This window comes from Manis pentadactyla, chromosome 12 (assembly GCF_030020395.1).
Source record: "Manis pentadactyla isolate mManPen7 chromosome 12, mManPen7.hap1, whole genome shotgun sequence".
In the NCBI taxonomy this organism is placed as follows: Eukaryota; Metazoa; Chordata; class Mammalia; order Pholidota; family Manidae; genus Manis; species Manis pentadactyla.
In genome coordinates, this window is record NC_080030.1 from 23310688 (window position 1) to 23329152 (window position 18465).

At 51.6% G+C, this 18465-nt stretch overlaps 1 protein-coding gene across 1 annotated transcript; it reads right to left on the reverse strand.

Annotated features, from left to right (window-relative positions):
• Positions 1-6412: 6412 nt before the first annotated feature.
• MVB12A (multivesicular body subunit 12A) lies at positions 6413-10003 on the reverse strand. Its single transcript, XM_036893364.2, has 9 exons — positions 9819-10003; positions 9587-9685; positions 9373-9469; positions 8331-8457; positions 7826-7945; positions 7641-7747; positions 7363-7424; positions 6979-7035; positions 6413-6784 (listed from the first exon to the last, which is right to left on the reverse strand). Exons 1-9 carry the CDS (start codon positions 9906-9908, stop codon positions 6722-6724), a joined length of 822 nt encoding a protein of 273 aa, XP_036749259.1. The 5' UTR covers positions 9909-10003; the 3' UTR covers positions 6413-6721.
• Between the last annotated feature and the right edge of the window lie 8462 nt (positions 10004-18465).

Below are 18465 nucleotides of genomic sequence, written 5' to 3' on the forward strand. Positions count from 1 at the left end.
CCCAGACTCTTCCCGATGGGCAGGGGTGAGAGCGCTCAACAGCGGGTGAGTTGGCTCCCAAGCTTTACCCCAGGCAGGGACCCTGCTTGATCAGGTGGCCCACCGATGCCAGCCACCTCCTCCCAGGAGCCCCAGGAAGCTGCACAGACCTCCTCCTCATTGGGGACTGGGATGAAGAGGTCACATACATGAGTATGTCACATACAGGCACATCGTGCCTGACACATGGAGCACCCGGTAAGCATGGGACCTTGTTGGGTGTGACCCATGTCAACAATCAAGATAAGATACAAATAAATATCACGTCTTTATCACATGCCTGCTAGTTAACCTTCAGGACTACCCCACTTACAAATGGGGAAACTGAGGCCCAAGAAGTGAGGCCACATGGTGCCAATGAGTGGAATCCCATGTCCCCAGTGCACAGGTTTGCCTGAAGAAGTGGGTGCCTGATAAACAGCAAGCCTCCAGTTTCTGAGAACTGCTTGGAATGGGCCAGGCCCTGGGGACTCTGAAGGTGGAGGAGAGATGAGGGCAGAGAGGGAAAAGCCCCTGACCAGTCATCTCCTGGCATCATCCCCAGGGCCAGGACTAGGGTGCAAAATATAAGTAGACCTAAAAGAATTTAAAACAGGTGTTCAAACAAATCCTTGCACTCATTCACAGCAGCATTAGTCACAATCACCAAAAAGTGGAAATGACCCAAATATCCATCAACAGATGCATGGATTAAAAAGAAAGTGGCCCAGCCATACAGTAGAATATGACTCAACCATAAAAAGAATGAAGCCCTGACACACGCTACAATGTGGGTGAACCTTGAAACCATCATGCTGAGCGAGAGATGCCAGACACAAAAGGCCACATGTCATATGATCATCCCATGTATATGAAACGTCCAGAACAGGCACATGCATAGCGACGGAAAGCAGATCCATGGTGGATGGGGGTAAGGAGTGACTGCTCATGGGGACTGGGGGTGTCTCCTTTTGAGGGGATGGGAATGTTTTAGAACTAGACAGAGGTGGTGGCTGCACAACATAGCCAGTGCACTAAATGACACTGAAATGCACACTTTAAAATGGTGACCTCTGTGTTATGTGAAGCTTACCTCAATTTTTTAAGAAGGTTAATTAAGGAGGGGCTCACTGTCAGTTTCCTACAGGGAAAAAGCACCAGTCTGCTCGTTGCTTCACCCCAATCTGATCCCTGTCAGACCTCCTGGGACCCAGAACTGGAGACCTGGAAGCTCTTCAAGGCTCCAACTTAGGAGGCCAGCTGGGAGCACTGCCCACAGTCCCCACTGAAACCTGCCCTCCTCGTTGGCACTGCCCTGGCAGGGGTGCCAAGCGCCTTTGTATCTCAGTCAGAATCAGGCAAGGAGGGACAGAGGCTGGGCCTGGGGCTGGGGCCAAGCGCCCAGGTCACTCCCCACCCTGGACACCTGATGAGGGTTTGGCATCCCAGGGGCCAGGACAGATCAGGCTCAGTGATGAGTCACGGGACCTGCCACCTCAGTGTTCTTCTGTATAACAGGGGATCCTCCACCCCACCAAACACAGCTATGAGGACCAAATTGCAAAAGGTATCAACATCACCATTAATTCCAGAGGCTTTGCAAACCCATGCAGCTGTGGGCATCCTGGTGCCCCTTAGGGTGTGGACAATATTTATCAAAGATGTTACCTTGATTTGGGGGTCATCAGAACTAGACCTTGAGATGATTTGGGGGATGTGGTTCGCTTATCTGGGCAGTGAGCCCAGGAGCCCTTCAGGGGGTGTCAATGAGCAGACAGCACCGTGGGCTCCTGGGGTGCCATGCTGCTGGGGACCCTTGGGGTGCTTATCCTCTGAGACCCAGTGGTCATTGGCTGACAGCTGCTTCTGGAGGGTTAGCCCCTCACATTACTGGCCTTCCCTATGCCTCAGCTGGACATCCACCTGTGGCCCCTGGAGGCCCCAGGCACGGTTGCAGGTAATTGCTCTGAGAAACCTTCATACTGTGTTGAAAGTGGAGGGTGAAGGAGTCACAAATAACATCTGCTCCACCTGCATTGCATTTTTGCAACATTTGCCACAGCAGGCATAAGTGGGATATTGCAAGCATTTAAATGCATTATTTGTGGTTGAGAAAAGCTGTTGATTTTTGGATGCCCACCATGTGTCCAAGACCCCATCTAACACACAGGTATCACCATTGCCATCCCCTCCATACAACAACTGGTCTTACTTCTGCACATAAAATCTTCTGAAGGCGGCAGAACAGAGATGGGGTCCTCTGTATTGGTGACACATAGGACAGAAGGCCAGATTCCACCTTGAAGGAAACTGCTCAGCACAAATGTGGGCCCACTGCCTCCAACAGATACTTTATTAACACCCTTTAAAACATGTCTTGGGTGAAATAAGAATTTTGAGGGGTCTCATGAGCCCTCCATCTTCAGGATGGTTCTAGGTACCGTGCAAATCAAACCTTAGCTTCAGAATGCCACCTGAGATGCAAAACTGAATTTATTTGGATAAATGGAGCATGAATCATATAAATGCTACCTGAAAACCCTGCACATTTTTTCTCACTGACTTAGACATCCTCTTCATTTGCATTAGATAGCTCTTGCTGCGTAACAAGTTTACCCCATAAGTTAGCAGTTCAAAACAACACACATTTATCATCTGACAGTTTCTGAGAATCAGGAATCTGGGCATGGCTCAAACGGGATCCTCCCTTTCAGACAGTCAAGGCTTAACTGGGGTGGGGTCTGTTTCCCAGCTCACTCGGTGTTTGTTGGCAGGATTCAGTTCCTCGTGAGCTGTGGAGGTGAGGTCCTCGGTTCCTTGCTGGCTGTTGGCCAGAGGCTGCCCTCAGGTCTGTGACATGTGGACCTCTTTGTAGGACAATGTGATTCATCCAAGCCAGAAAAAGAGAGTCTGCAACAAGACAGAAGTCACTGTCTTTTATAACCTAATCACAGAAGTAACCCCATCTTCCTTGCTATATTCCGTTGGTTAGAGATGAGTTACCAGGTCCAGCCCACACTTACTGGGAGAAGAGTACACAGCCCTGAACACCAGGACACCCTGATCTTTGGGGATTAGCTCGGAAGCTACCTAATGTCTCATAAATTCTCTGCAGACTCTGTACAAAGACAGAAAAGGCAGGTGGATAATCAAGATAAGAAAGGGACAGTTTTCTACACAGCATGAATCACCAATTTCCTAGTTCAGATTCCTAAGCAGGCAAGAGTGTACAATATAACTAAGAATTTCAAACTCTGGGGAGAAAAATGGCCAAAATTAATGAAATTGACAACACCTAGTGTTGGTGAAGCCATAGAGCCACTGGAACTTTCATTTGCTGGGGGGTGGGAGGAACAACTGGTACAATGGCCTTGGAAATCTTGGCTGTATTTGGTAAAGCTGAACACGGACCTCTCCTAACACCCAGAATCTATAATCAGGGTATTTACTCAACAGGAGTGACTGTATATTCATCAAAATACATACACAAGAGTGCTCAAAGCGATTCTGCTCAGTGGCCAAGAACTGGGGACAAGCCGAATGTTCATTAACAGGTGACCTGGTTAACAGACAGTACAGCTGTACAGTGGACTATTACTCAGCAATGAAAAAGGACTTACTAATATCGGCAACACCTTGGATGAATATCACAGGCATAATATTGAACAGGTTAGCCAGGCTCAGAAGAGGACTCATTAGTGTTAGGCTGGAGAAAGGAAAAACAAGGACATGCAAACAGAACAGAGAGATGCCATAGGGGGAGAACAGACCAGACCCCAAAGTCCATGCCATATATGGAAAGGGGACAGCTCTCCCTGAATTCCATCCTGATGTGCCAACTAAGACCTGGATGTCAGCCTCTTGGAAGGAAAAAAAGTTTCTAGTTGTCTATTATGTCACCTTTAGCCAATCATACCTCTCCACACCCCCTAAGATAGCTTGCCCACTCCTCCCCCTCCTAATCCCTTATAAGCCCCCCACCTCCCCAACCGGGTGTGACTTCTCTGGCCTGTGACAAGAAGGCCACAGAACCTCACCTGGGAGTATTTAAATAAATTACCTGGCCCTTTGTTGCCTTTCTTTGCCTGCTTATTTCAGCTAAAATTTATCTTACAATTAGGACACTGCATTTATATCAAGTTGAAGAGCAGGCAAAATGAATGGTGCAGTAGAAACCAGTAGCTTTGGGTTGGGGGGTATCTTGGCTGAAAGCGTACTCAAGGGGATGCTTAAGGCTGGCACAGGTTGGTGCTCTGATCTGGAGCAAGGGAGAGCTTCTGCAATATTTTAATACAGGAAGTGTGGGGTTTGCCACTAGCAGAGGCTACTGGGGGTTGCATCCTCCATCCACCCTGCCTGGATATCAGGCTACAGAAACCTGCCAGCTGGGAAGGTCTTTCAGAGGCAGGAAGCATTTTTGCAAGTCAATAGAGTATCGGAGAGAAAGCCCCACCTGTGTTCTTCCTCCAAACTACCCTGATGAAGAACACTGAGATTTCCATTGTAAAGCTGAAGAAACTGAGGTATAGAGCAAGCAAAAGGCTGGAAGGATTAGATTTCAAACCCCTCCTCTGTAGCCTGAGGTGATGTAAACTCAGCCACAGATGGTAGGATTGATGTGGCCCAAGTCAGAAGTGGGTGGGGACTCCCCTGTGCTTCCAATGCTGTCCCCAGATGCTGTGGTTCTCGGAGGGTTGGCATTTTGCAGAGGTAGTGGCCTGGCAATGGTGGCTAATTCAGTCAGATTCAAGGCCTGGTCGGATTATCTGAGGGCCCCTGGTCAGATGTGGATGCCCTGAAAAGTGATCCGGAGCTGGTTTCGGGGTGGCCAAGAAGGTGACAAGGGAACACAAACAGCCTTTGCTTCCCAGCTGGATCGGATTCCCAGATGGCGCCAGAGTGGCCTGAGCGGGACCTGGCAGTGTGGGCTGTGCCCAGAGTGGGGACATGCAGGGAGATGTCTCAGCACCAGAGGCCTTCTTGTCCCCAGACAACTAAAGTACAGGGGGGAGGAGTACACTTGGCAGGCCTCCCCCTGCCCACCCTTCCAGGACAGCTGTCTCTCCCCTCAGACTCCCAGGGCAGGGCTGTCTGTCCCCCATCAAACTCCCAGCACAGTGGTGTTAGACCCAAGTGGCTGGGAGGGTGGTGCATCCCTGCCGGGGCCCTGCAGGACTCATTCACCCCATGAGCTGTGAGCACTGACAAGCCACTTCTGGGCCCAGGCATTTAGCTGGCAGCAGACCCCTCTGAGTCTGTGTCCACTGTCATGGAGAGACGGTGTCTGCCCTCCAGGGGGGGCTTGAGACCACAACCAGCAGTGTCCGCTGCTGCCCTGCCATGGGCGTAGTGTGGGTAAGAAATAAGCTTCCGTCCTTCTCAGCTACAGAGACCAGGGATGTTCCTCACTGCAGCAGGCCCTGGGCCACCCCGAGGCTTGGGGACCCAGGGAAGAGAGGGCGTGAATGCAGCACTCACATGGGAGAAAGACAAATCGCCCACCCTCATTACTCAGATTCCCTATCTGCAAATTTCCCTACTGGCTAAAATTTATTTGTGACCCCCAAAGCAATACTCGCAGTGTTTTCATGGTCATTAAGGACACACAGAGGGCAGGGAAGCCCCTGAGTCTCTGATGCCCCAGCTCCCAGCTGAGGTGCAACAAGATGTCTGCCTTCTTGTTCCAGCTCTCAGTCTCTAAACGAGTACCCTGTTGCAGTCTGTTTAGAATACTGTTGGCCGCAAGTTAAATGTTAATAAATCAACAGAATATATTAAACAATGTGTCCTGAAACACACATAAAACAAGGTTATGTATTGATCACTCAACAAAAGTGCAACCAAAGGCTTACAGGAAACTCCCCATGTTTCCCAAGGAATCCAGGATTCCCTAACTCGGGTCGCTGCAACTTTATAGAACATGATTACTGTGAATAAGGAGAATCGACCACGTGCATCAACCCCACAGTACAGGAAAAGGGAGGCACAGTACAGCTTGGTGGCTGAGAGCGCAGGCTCTGGGTTCAAATCCCAGCTTTGACCTTGGCTGCCTTCTACCTCAGTTTTCTATCTGTAAAACGGTAACAAAACTGGGGCTTCCCACTAGGTTGGGGTAAGGCTACTGATACAGGGACACATCAGGTTCAGGGGACATGGTCCACCCTGACATAAACAGTAGCTGAGGCTATCATCACTGTCACGCCCAGCGACGGACGGCGAGCCCCGGTCTCCTCCGTGATCCGGAGTCCCGGCTGCGCCTTGGACTCCCCTCTACAGAATGCACGTGGCAGCAGCTCCACCTCCGGTTCGGGATTTCACCTGCTTGCTCGTGCTCCACGTGTGAATGGAGACCGAGAGCCCCAGAGGACCAGAAGTCAGGATCAGGACTCCAAACTGCGGGACAAGTTTCTATTTATTGCCAGGAGAACACCCACATGGCCTCCGAGCACCAAACAGTTCTGACACGAATGACTTGAAGGCACTGGTTTCCATCCAGCTACCACCCCTGCCCTGCAGAGTCCAGGGGTGGGACACCCCATCACCAGGCAGCCTGCTTCCACCCCTCCGCTAGGGTTGCAGCTCAGCAGGGAGGCCGAAGGTCCGGCATGCCCTACAGGCCTGAGGCCCCAAGACCGGGTGGGGCAGGGCAGCTGCCAGGCCAGGGGTGCCAGGCAGGGGGCTCTTCCCTGGGACAGGTGAGGGGCTATGAAACGCTGGGGGGCAAGCGTGCAGCCGCTGTCTTCTCCACCACGAAGCCGTAGTTGTACTGGGGGGTGGGGTGGAGAAGAGAGAACAGAGTGAGGGCGGGGCCTAGGGGGCTCCGGAGGAATCATGGGGGTGGAGAAATTAGGGACTAAGCGATTTCAGTCCCAGGGGAAGTGGGGTGTGGCTGGGAGAGACGGGGGCAGTGGGGAGTGGGGGGGTGGGGGCGCAGCAAACCCTCCTGGCCCTAGCACCCACCTCCTCCTCAATGTCTGCCAGCGACTTGATGGTCAGATCCGCAAAGGCAGAGAAGGCCTGGTGGGCAGGGGCAGGTCAGTCTTGGGTGGGGGACCCTAGCCTGGAAACCCCATTCTCTCACTTCAAGGAATGCCCCCTCAATATTTGCCTGAACCCCCTCCCACTTCCTGTCACAGCCGCCAGCACCCCCACCTCCAGCTGCTCCTCCCAACCACCCTGTTCTGGACAGAGACCCTCCAGCCCTCTCTTTGCTCCCCTTCCCCAGCCCAGGAATGTGGGCTTTGTGCTGGGGTGCCAAGCGCACAGATGGTACTCCCTGCATCCTGGCACCTAGAAAGGCAACAGGCAGTGGTAGACCCAGGTTCCCAGGGGCCCCGGACTCACCAGGGGGCCACAGCTCTTGCCCTCAAATCGGGGATGCAGCGTGAAGGGAACCCCATCCATGGCTGAGGAAAGCGGCAGGGGAGAGGAGCTGCAGCCCAGGAGACCTGGGGCCGGCCCGCTGCCCACTGTGCCCCAGAGGCCCACCCTGAAGGCCCCACTCTCCCCAGTCTGTACAGAATGGGGACCAGGGGGGCCCACCCCTTCCGGATCTACAACCTTGGGCCAGTCACCTCCACGCTCCCCCACCCCAGAGGCTCAGTTTCCCACTCTGCACCCACCTGAGATGCCGTAGAGATTGGAGGCTTCATAGATGGAGTCGCTCCTCCGCAGAGTAGATGCCCGAGAGCCCAGCCTCGAGAGCGACCGCTCCGGCAAGCTGCCCTTGCTGGTGACAGTGCGACAGCCCTGGTCAGGCCTGATACCACCCCCATAACGTCCCTCATCCCAGAGCCCCAGGACTCACCTGGATGCAGCAGGTGGGTCCAGGGAGAGGCCCCGCATGTCCCGGCTGAGAGCTCGTGGTTTGGGGACTGGCCTTGGGGCCTTGGCCTTCCTGCACCAGATGGCAAAGCCACCCATGTCCCTAAAAGAAGAGGAAAGTGGGGAGGAGTCCTGGCCCAACGTGTAGCCAGGGCTGAGAAGAGCTGGCAGAAGGCAAGAGGAACCTAGCCTCTGGTGAGCCCTGCCCTGCAGGGGAACTTCCAGCATCTCCCCCACACCCTAAGCAATACACTAGTTACCATTGCTGGGTCTGACTACCATGCTATGCACTTTAGACACATCAACCCATATACTGCTCACAACAGCCTTGCAAGATCGGTACTGCTGTCCCCTGTTTTAACATGTAAACTGAGGCACAGATTGGTGGCAGAAGGGACAGCAGGATTTGGGAGTCCCTGAGGGTCAGAGGGGTAGAAACAGGAGTTGGAAGGCACAGAGGAGGCTGGAAGCTGGGGGGGCAGCCCTACCCTACTCGCAGGTATCCAGGCACCATCTTGGTCTTCCCACTCAGTCGCACGTCAAACACAAGTGTGTCTGCAGCCCCCAGAGGCACCAGCTTCACACACAGGCGTTTCTTCTTGGACACAGAGGCCTCTGGGGGTGCAGGGGGAGGGGACAGGGAAGTGAAAATGTAGAAGAAGCAGGGAAGGGACCCAAACACAGCTCTAGGATGATGCTACCAGGGTGCTGTGTAAGGCAGCTGCCTGGATGGCATTACTGTGGTGGTTCAATCATAAGCAGCATAGCAATAGGAGGAGACTCCATGCAATCTTAAGGAGCCATTGGGGCAGGCTCATCTTTGGTGCCATGGAGGAGCACTCATGGGGTGGCCATGGCACCAGCGCAAAGGTGGCAGGCTGTGTAGTCAGACAGAACTGGGTCCCATCTGGCCCTGGAAATCTCTTTTCCTCCTCCTTTAGTCCAGGAGCTAGCAAGCCCCGAGTCTGTTTTGTAGGGCTCATGGTTTTCACACTCTTAAAGGGCTATGAAACAAAAAAAAACATGCAACAGAAACTATCTGGCCTTCAAAGCCTAAAATATTCACTATCTGGCTCTTGACAGAAGTTTGCCAACTTCGGCATCAATAGATATACCCTAAGAGTCAAACACCAATGACCTACTACTGTGAAAGGGGGAGACAGGTTGTTAGAAAGCAGAGGAGTCGGGGCTGGGAAGGCAGTACCAGGGCTATGGGAGTCAGAAGAGAATGAAAAAGCCTCGAAATGGTGTGTGGCTCAACTTGGCTTCAGTGCAAGGAGATGTGGCAGTGACTAATAAAAGAGGTTGCAATTCATACTCCAGGGCAGAAACTGTGCCAATCGCACATTTTTATGCAGGCGAGGTGTCGCCCTAGAACAGGGTTCAGATAAGCCTATCATCACCCAATGCACGGAGCGCGCAGCCTAGGCTCAGAGAAAGAGCGCCTGTGGTCCCTCAACCCCCTCCATGGTCTTCCCCGCAGAGACGCGAACGCGGCTCCCCACCCCACGCCTCTGACGCGGGCCTCACTGGAGTCCAGGGGGTCGCAGACCGGGGAGAAGCCCGCTGGGAGGGGGCTCTTGTCCACCAGGACCTGGATATCGGCCACCACATTCTCCTGAGGATTCTATGGGGGTGGAGGAGACACAGAGTCACCCAGCAAATGGAGAGCCTGGGTAGGGCTCCGCGAATGGACGGAGGCAGTGGGTGGGCCCCGGGCATTCTGAAGGTGGGCGTCCCTTACCTCTAGGCTCCCCAAAGGACTCTGGCACAGAAAGTAACCAGATTTCTGGGCGAAGCTCTTGCCGAAGCTGGCGGGCGCCCCTTCCACGGTGCAGGAGATCTACGGCGCGGATGTGTGTCAGCACCAGGTCACCACCCTGCCATGCCACGGCCGCCTCCGTCCCCATTCAACCCCCGCCACCTGGAGTCGCTGCCTCTCGCCGAACTCGTCCCCGGTCCGCGAAGTCGCTTACCGCATTGAATCCCCGCGGCGGGGGTGCCGAGGCCGACGACCAGGCCAGGCCAGTCAGCGGCGCCGCGTCGGTCCCCGGCTCCGGATCCATTCTCCGAGCCAAGCGCCGAAGGCGGTGGACTGCCTTGGACCTCCGAGCAGCCGCCCGACGGCAGAGTTCGGGCAGTAGTCCGAACTACAACTTCCACACTGCCCTGCGAGGGCGTGTGGGTCCAGGAAGCACCGTGCGCGCGTGCTCAGACTGCTGTCGACCAATCGCGTTGCGAGGCTGAGCCACGCCCCTCACGCGTCGCCCAGGGGCGCCAGTGAACTACGTTTGCGGAAAATTGTTTCCATTCCTTCCCACGCCCAGCAGCTTCTGCCGGAAGTGCCCCTGCTCAGCGCCGGGCGGGGTGTGTGTGGGGATGGGGTGTGGAAGGGGAATGTTGTGGGGAAGGGGTGCTCCCGTGCTGGAAATTAGAACTACGTTCCCCAGAATTCCTTGCGGTATTAGCGTCTCCACCGGAGACTGGCTTGGTGTTTCCGAAGCAATTTAGGCAGGAGAAATATGAAAACCCGCAATTCTAGTTATTTTAAATGAGGATATATATATATAATATGTATATAGGTAGATAGAGACCACCATGAGCCATGAATTCTTGGTAAAATTTGAAGACATGTTCACAGATAGTTTTTTAAAATGAGATATAAAAGTATTTAATATGTATGGTAACATGCTTTCACACCCCTCATGGGGAAAATATGGAAAATCAGTAAATAGAATATCATCTACCTTTCTGTTTTTTCCCATTTTCCACACTATCATGGGTTGGCCCTGTCAACCGAGAAAAAGAGGCAAACTGCAAATGAATAAAAAAGAATAAAGGAACCCCTTTTATTTGGAGGTCTTAGAACTGCAGTTGAAGAATAGATTCAGGTGGATACCCAAATGGTGTCCTACTTGTAGGGTGAAAGCAAGGGATTTTTATGAAGAAAAGGAAGAAGGGCAATTATGAGTTAAGACAAAAAAGAGTTTTTCTATGGATGTTAACTAGCTACCCTACTCTGGTTGTACAAATTCACTGACTGACTACTGGTTCTGTCTTCAGAAAGCCCACAGCCATCAGGCTTGTCATCAGGATGTCTGTTCTTTCGCTAACTTATCAAACAATTGCTTAAAGCAGTTGCCATTTGGCCCAGTCCAAAAGTTTTGGCCCAGTTCACACAAGAGCAGTTCCTCTCCAGTTGTATGCCAATTCCATTTAAAATGGTTCCAGTCATGTCAATTTTTCACAGCCTGTTTTTTGTACAACCAGTGAGCTCAAATGGTTTTTATATTTGTAAGTGGTTGGGGGTGGGGCAGAATCAAAGGAATAGTGACATGTAAGAATTATATGAAATTAAAATGTCAATGCCCATAAGAAACAAACATCCTGGACATGAGGACCCAATAATGAAATACAGAAGTGAACAAATAATGGGTGCACCTTGCAGCACCCCTATTATTCCCACTGCTTAGGAGGAATGTTGGCTCGTAACCTCAGAGTTCCCTTGGTGAAATTTGAAACTGGCCCCCAAAACACCAAGGAGAAACCAAGAAAGAGGCAGACACCTCCAAATGGGTAGGGGGCAGTTTTAACAAGAAAGGGAACTTAGATACAGTCTTGTGCATCTGCAAGACAAATAGATGGTGCCCACCACCAAATCTTAAAAGTTTATATGGGGGCCTTAACTAGATTCAGTCACATATACCATCCAGATGGTCTCAACACTGTATCACACTATCTCAAGGCTGTATCCTTGAATAATGGCTCCCACTGTGGGAATGGCGGGTGTAACATACATTTCAAGAACAGGGGAGCATAAGAAGCCTCTGATTGCCCATGTCTACTTGGAGGGTCAACTGATGGTCATGTCCTCTCGATGACCTTCTCTCTAACACTCCACCCCTTGTGACCAGCTCTTAAAATCCTACCCTTTCCTTCTGTTCCACAATGTGCCCTGAGTCTTCAGCCGGGGGTTTCATTAGTGCAGAGGTGGCCCATCTGGCAGCTCTCTGGCTGCACTGGAGGCAGATACTACAGCAACAATGCAGGTACATGCAAGAGAAAACACAGATCAAAATGATTCACAAAATAAGTAAACTTTTGTTCCATCGAGAGTTCCATGATCCAAACCACTGATTTATTAAGTCCCTGTTGGTTCACAAGATACTCAGGAGCTTCCCAGGTATAATCTGAAACCAGTCCCCATACTCCCAGGGCAGGGGTGAACCAAAGAAGGAAGCAGGCCACTCCAGATTGGAAAGTAGCAGCATTAATAAGCAGGGAATTTACATACAAGGATTGTCTTGGGCAGCCACAAGGCGAATAGATCTCCACACCCACCAGCCAAACCTTAGAAGTGCAAATAGCAGGCTTAACTGGGTTTATTCACAGACACTGTCCAGATGGTCTCAAGGCTATCTCAAGGCTGTCCTTGAGTCAGCCTCTGGAAACGGAAAAGGCAAGTGGAACTCACATTTCAAGGACAGGGAAAGGTGTGAGGAGCCTCCAATTTTGGGGGTCCAGCTCACAGGTCAACGGTCATATCTCAGTGACCTTCCCCAACAGTCCCTTAAGCTGGGGTCAGGTATTCAGGGTGGATCACTTGTGTCCTCATGTGCTTTGATAATAAAATATTAGCATACTCACCAGATATGAACGCACAACATTCTACTTGGATAATGGCACAGGTGCCTCCTTGTAAGGCAATAATGTCCAAGGCCATTCTATTTTGCAGGATAGCTTTTCTCATTGCAGACATTTCAGTGTTCAGGAGGACAGGCTGTGTTGGCTATCATTTAAGACTTGCTGGGTGAATTTAGTAAGGGCTTCTCTGTGGGCTGTAATGGCCTCCAGACCAATGGAGGGAACAAAGATGGTGGCCAAATGATCATCCCAGTGAAAATAAGAGCATGCCCATCTGACCTTGAGGGGAAGGAGGTTGGCAACTTGTTACTGTGGGACAGAATCTCCACAGTGCCCAGGGAAAACCCAGGGTGCAGGAGTCCAACCATCCAGGTGGAAACCACAGCCAAAGATTTGTGCCACACACCCACTGGGTCTCATTGTCCAGTAAATACTTGGACGGTGTGACCAGTGAGTGTCAAACCAGTTGCACAATCCTTTAGTGTGACGAAATGACTGTCCCATATCCCTGATACAGTTGGGGTGGTTCTGTTTAGTGGTTTTTCTGTTCCCAACACTGGGGTGCACGAATGCTCAAAATCGGTAACCTGAGGTAGGCCACATGAGCCTATACCAAATCTGAGTGCCACCTATCAGGGCTCTGTGGTTGGTGTTTTTAGAACCTTCTGGCCAGTCATTTAATGGGCTGCCTGTATCATCAACCGACAAGGAATCTCCTTCCCCAGTGTTATTGATAGTGTGTGCCGCAGGCCAGACTTCTGGATCAGTACTGGTCGTATCAGATGAACCAAGAACACTAGTCCTAGCTTGTGCTTCCTTACTGTACTGCTCTGGCACCTTCTAATCCCCCCGGAGTGGCAGCACCCACCATGGCACTCCCAATGAACTAGAGGGCCAGCTGCCCACATACCCAACAGCTGGATTGATTCCTTTGCCGGACATTCAAGTGGGCCACTACAGAAAGGTATTTCCATCAAATGCCCATACCACAGACACCACTGGAACAGCAGAAGTTTAGGATTGGAAAGACAAATATTAAGTAGGACTGTGTATGGGGAGTTCTTGTCCTTCTACAAGAATCCCACTTACGGCCTGGATCCTTAGATGTTAATGCAGCTGCAGCTTTAGGAACCTGACCTGGTTGTATGTACCAGACATGTTGGCCGGGGGAGGCAGTACTGCCAGGCGTGAGGAGATGGACTGGGAGGCTGGGACATGCCATACAGGATGCCCAGCTTCACCCCTCTTCCAAAGGCACATGTTCTCTTCCAGGTATGGTGCATTTCAACAGATCCAGCTTGCAGAAGGACAATAGGACCCTAGTGGAAACTGAATCATTCCCCAAAACCCAGGGGTGCAAAGTAACTCATCCATCCTGGCAGGATGTCCCACTGCAAATTCTAGTATATAACTCCTTTCCCAAGTGTGATGGGCTTGGTGATTTGAGCAGCATAGCACACTGACGCACAGTGAGAGTTGGGGCGATGGCTGTCTCCCATGGCTTCCATACTTTTGCAATGTTGGGTGTCTCAACAGGGAGCTCAACAGGAACCAGATGGGGCAGTAGGCCCTACTGGCTGCTCATTCAGATGTATTCAAGCCTGAGACAGTCGTCCGCCTGGCCAAGGTTGTTTTATCTGTTATTGATTTAATATGCTGCTTTAATATTCCATTTTTCCTTTCTATCATCCCTGCCACCCGCAGTGTTTGGGAGAGATGGAACCTCTACCCCGTGTTTGCTGTTTTGTCCAGACAAGCACATCATGATCCTTAAAATGGGACTTCTGATCATTGTCTGTTTGACGAGTGTATCCATACATGGTGCCCAGCTTCTCCAGTCCCCAGACAGTGGCAGTCTGGTTTGCATGGCGGCAGGGGAAAGCTTGGGTTAGGCCAGACCCAGTGTCCATACAAACCAAGAAAACCCTCACTCAGTAGGAGAGCCCATATTATCAATTTGCCGGTTCCTCACCAGTTGGGAACTCTGGTGGGCAGCTTCAGGCTCCTTTGGTACTGCCCTGAGGTGTTTAGACCACCAGGACACACTGTTAATGCATTAACCAAGTCACCGTATGTCAAGGGCAATCCAGCATCCCTGGCAATACTCCATCCCACCCACGTACTACAGTGGCCCTGCTCTTTGTGCACACAGTCAGCTCTATCTACTGAAGGGCCAGTTGGTAGGGCACGTACCTGGGCTAGGGCCTCAGTTTCCCGGTTGCCAGGGTATCCATATCAGAGACGTGGAAAACATCCACATCTGAGGACAGCCTCAGGCGCTTGCAAGCAAATCCAAATGTCTTTCTTCATATCCTGACCCCACAAGGGCTTATTCATTATCATCCGCTTCTCGGTTCCCCATTGTCAAGCCATAGGGTTAAACCCTTTAAAATAGCCCAGCAGCCAGGGGTCATGACTGATCACCAGCCAAATGGCTCTGGGTTCAGCCCACTGGCCGAGGAGGTTCATTTCTACTTCCATCCAGACGGTGTCAGTGTTGAGGTGAATGGGGCCTGCAGTCCCTGTGGGCGAGTTTGCCATCTATAGACCAGGCTTCACTGGGAATTTCTCCTGCTCTCTCTCTATAGGCCACAGGGCCTGGCCCAGGAACAGGGGTGGGGACATTGCAGGAATCTATATGCTCTCCAGGGCCTAGTAGCACCTGATTGCTAGAGACAGTGGGCTGGCCGCAAATAGGCAGGCCACCTTGTCAAACTGGGGGTTTGAGCCATGGCAAAGGTGGGTCGATGGAATATATTCTCAACCCATCCCTTGATACGCTGTCCCTTCACGAGAGGGTGTACCTGGAGGAGTGCTATGTAGCTGCTAGGAGCTGCTGCTCCATAGGGCGACATCAGGTTTCTGCCCCCTTTCAGAGCTGGGACCAAAATCCTAGGGGGACTCTCTCTCCTGTTGTTTCTGCCACAGTGCCTGACCCATACCTTCTGGAGTCACCAGCGCATCTAAACTTAAATGGTTGCCCTGCTTGGGAGATGCCCAGAGCTTTGACCTGCTTCAGTAGAATTTCTGCCTTCTCAAAGCTGGCGCCTTGCTCTGATCCCCACCTTTACCGGGTGGTATAAGGGACCGAGGCACTGTGCCAGGTGGGAAACCCACGTCTTCCAAACCTCAAAATCCCTACAAAGGCCTGCACCTCTTTCACGTTCTCAGCAGTTGGATAGGCTTGTATCTTGTCAATCACAGCTTCTGGGATAAAAATGTCTTACCCCAACCAAACAACTCCCAAAAACTCAGGTGGCTGGGCCTTGAATTTTCTGCGGGCTCACTGCCTGTCCTCTCCCTTGCAGATGATCTTTCCAGCAAAGTCTACAGGGTGTCCTGCCACAGAAGCAAGTCTTCACAGGTCAGCTTATATCATCAATGTCATGGGCCTGTTTTACTGATGTGGGGAAGGGGAACAGGGACAGATCCCTGGTTACAAACCCCGACATATGGTGGGGCTGTACAGGTAGCTTTGGGGAAGCATTTAAAAGGCCCATTGTTGTCCCTCCCATATGAAGGCAAATTGATCTTGTGTTTCAGTGGTCAGGAGTAGACCGAAAAAGGCATTTGCTAAATCCACCACAGTGTGGTACACTCCTAGGACCATGGTCACGAGATCCAAGATGCTGGTGACGTTTGGCACAGCCACATTGATAGGGAGGTGCCCCTTGGCCAGTTCCTAGTAGTTCAGGGTCACTGGCGCTGAGCCAGCCTCTTCACTGGCCATACAGGGCTGTTCAAGCAGTGTGGGCAGGGTGTACAATACCCACTTGGTAGTTTTTCCCCTTTCTTTCTGCCTCCCCCCACCCCCCAGCAATGTACATTGCTTGACAGTTACCACTCTTCATGGAGGGTTTCGCCTCAGCACTGGCTTGATTGCTCGTTATTAATTATTAATTCACCAATAGAGGTTTGCAGACTTTGACCGCATAGGATGTCAATGCTCAATATGGTCTCTGGTACTGGAGAGATAAAATCTGTTTTCTCATCAGGGAGGATCCCCGATTTGCAGTGTCAAATTCCTGACCTCAATCACTTGATAGCACTGAGGGGATCAGAAACTTCCTGGGGGTTACCATGTATTAGAGGACAGTTAGCTCCAGTAGCCACCAGACCTACCACTTTTTATTTCTGGGGGATCTGTGAATAGTGAGTCCAACACGGGGCCCCCAGTGGCCCTCATGTGGAGGCAGTCTTCCCTGCATCCTATGTCCGGAGCATGGGAGGCGCCTGCCCTGAACAGGCCATATCTCTGGGCTTCTGCTAGGGCAGGCAGGGCGTTAGGGATGGTAGGGGCAGATGGCTCAGGTCTAAACTGTTGTTCAGGTTTTAAGGTTTCACTTGGGCCAATTAACAGAGTTGGAGGGGTGGCTTGTCTTTTCAGGTGGGGTCTTGGCAACAATGAGATCAAACCACATTTGTTTCCAGGTTACTTTTGAAGGATGCTTTACAGCTAAAAGGCTATTTCGAGCTCCCTCTTTGTCTCAGACCTTTCCCACAACCCGTATCCGTTCCTGGAGTTTGTCAATTTCCCCCAGATCAGCAATGAATTGTCCAGCACCCTAAATGGCTTGTCCTGGCTCGGACTCTGCAGGACACCAGTGTCTCACACCAGGTGCTGGGGCAGACTGGAGTATCTTGGCTTTTGCAGGGAGTGTGACCCGAAGAGGGCCTTCAGTCATTCCCTAAGAACTTGTACCTCCTCTATAGAGTTCCAGGATCCACACAACCAGGGAGGTCTCGCTCTGGGGCCGAGCCTCCTTGGAGTCTAGAATGATCCAGCTATAAGGGAGTGAGTCCCTTGACCTCCTTGGGCACAATGCGGGTGCTCCCAAAGGGTGGGGTGACATTGCTCACTTTCTCTGTCTCCTGCCTGATCAAAACAAAATGCCATCATCCACAGCCTGCCCCATGGTTGCAATGACCATGCCTGGATAATTTTGCTGGACCTTTATGGATCTTTGCTGCCATATCCATGAGCTCAGCCATCCCATATTGTCTCATTATGAACTTTTCCTGAACTGGGGGCTGCCCCGCTGCCTGGGGCTGCTGTCACCATGCTTTTGCTTTCCTCTGTATTAGGGATTGGACTGCATGGGATGTTGTATCTGTCTCACTGTCAGTCACCACAGCACCCTCCTCTTTGCTCTCCCCACTTGCCCAGGGGTTCCACCTCTTAGTGTCCCCATCAGGCTTCATCACAAGCACTGAGAGCTGCCCCAGCTTGCTCCCTCCTAGCTTTGCAGAATGCCATGCTCTCCCACTTTGTCTGCCAGTCCCAGAGCCAGCAGTGGGCACCCTCCCATCCTTCTCTAATCTCAGCTCTTCTTTCAACTTTCTGGTTCGAGCTTCAGCCTCAAGTTGAACAACTATGGCCAGCCGAGCTGCCCCCCCGAAGCACGCCCACTGCACAGCCATGCACTTCTCTCTGCTGCAGTGTGCTCTACGCAGTTCCTTAAACAAGAGTATTAAAGCAGCCTGTGCTCACATGGCATCCAAAAGCATCTGATATAAGGGCCACCCCTCCCCACATAGAGGTTGATGGCACTCAGGATTTCCCCTGCAGATTCCTCTTTCCCAAGACCCATTTCTTCCATCACTGGAGTGCAGTAAGAGATCAGATAAAGGCAGGCCACTCCAGCTTAGTAGGTGGCAGGCTTAATAAGCAAGGGACCTTATGAGGCTTGTGTTGGGTGGCTGTAAGATGAGTAGATCACACCTGCCCATCAAAATCTTCAGAGTTTATTTGGAGTCCTTACAGGGTTCAATCATGTATGCCACTCAGATGGTCTCAACACCACATTAGTCTTTCAAGGTTGTATCCTTGAAATGGTTCTCACAGAAAGAAAAATGAGCAGGAGAGGGAAAAATACCAAGGATAGGGGAGAAGGTAAGAAGTCAACCATTGCCCAGGCCCAGCTTGCTGGTCAACCAGTCATCACATAGATGCTCTCAGTGATGTCTTCCAACAAAGAA

Coding starts and splice junctions, on each gene's coding strand:
- MVB12A (XM_036893364.2), bottom strand. CDS start 9,908: ATGGATCCGGAGCCGGGGACCGACGCGGCGCCGCTGACTGGCCTGGCC. Junction 8,458..9,372: donor CTGCGACCCCCTGGACTCCA/GTGAGGCCCGCG, acceptor CTGCACCCCCAG/AGGCCTCTGTGTCCAAGAAG. Junction 7,425..7,640: donor CAATCTCTACGGCATCTCAG/GTGGGTGCAGAG, acceptor CGCTTTCCTCAG/CCATGGATGGGGTTCCCTTC.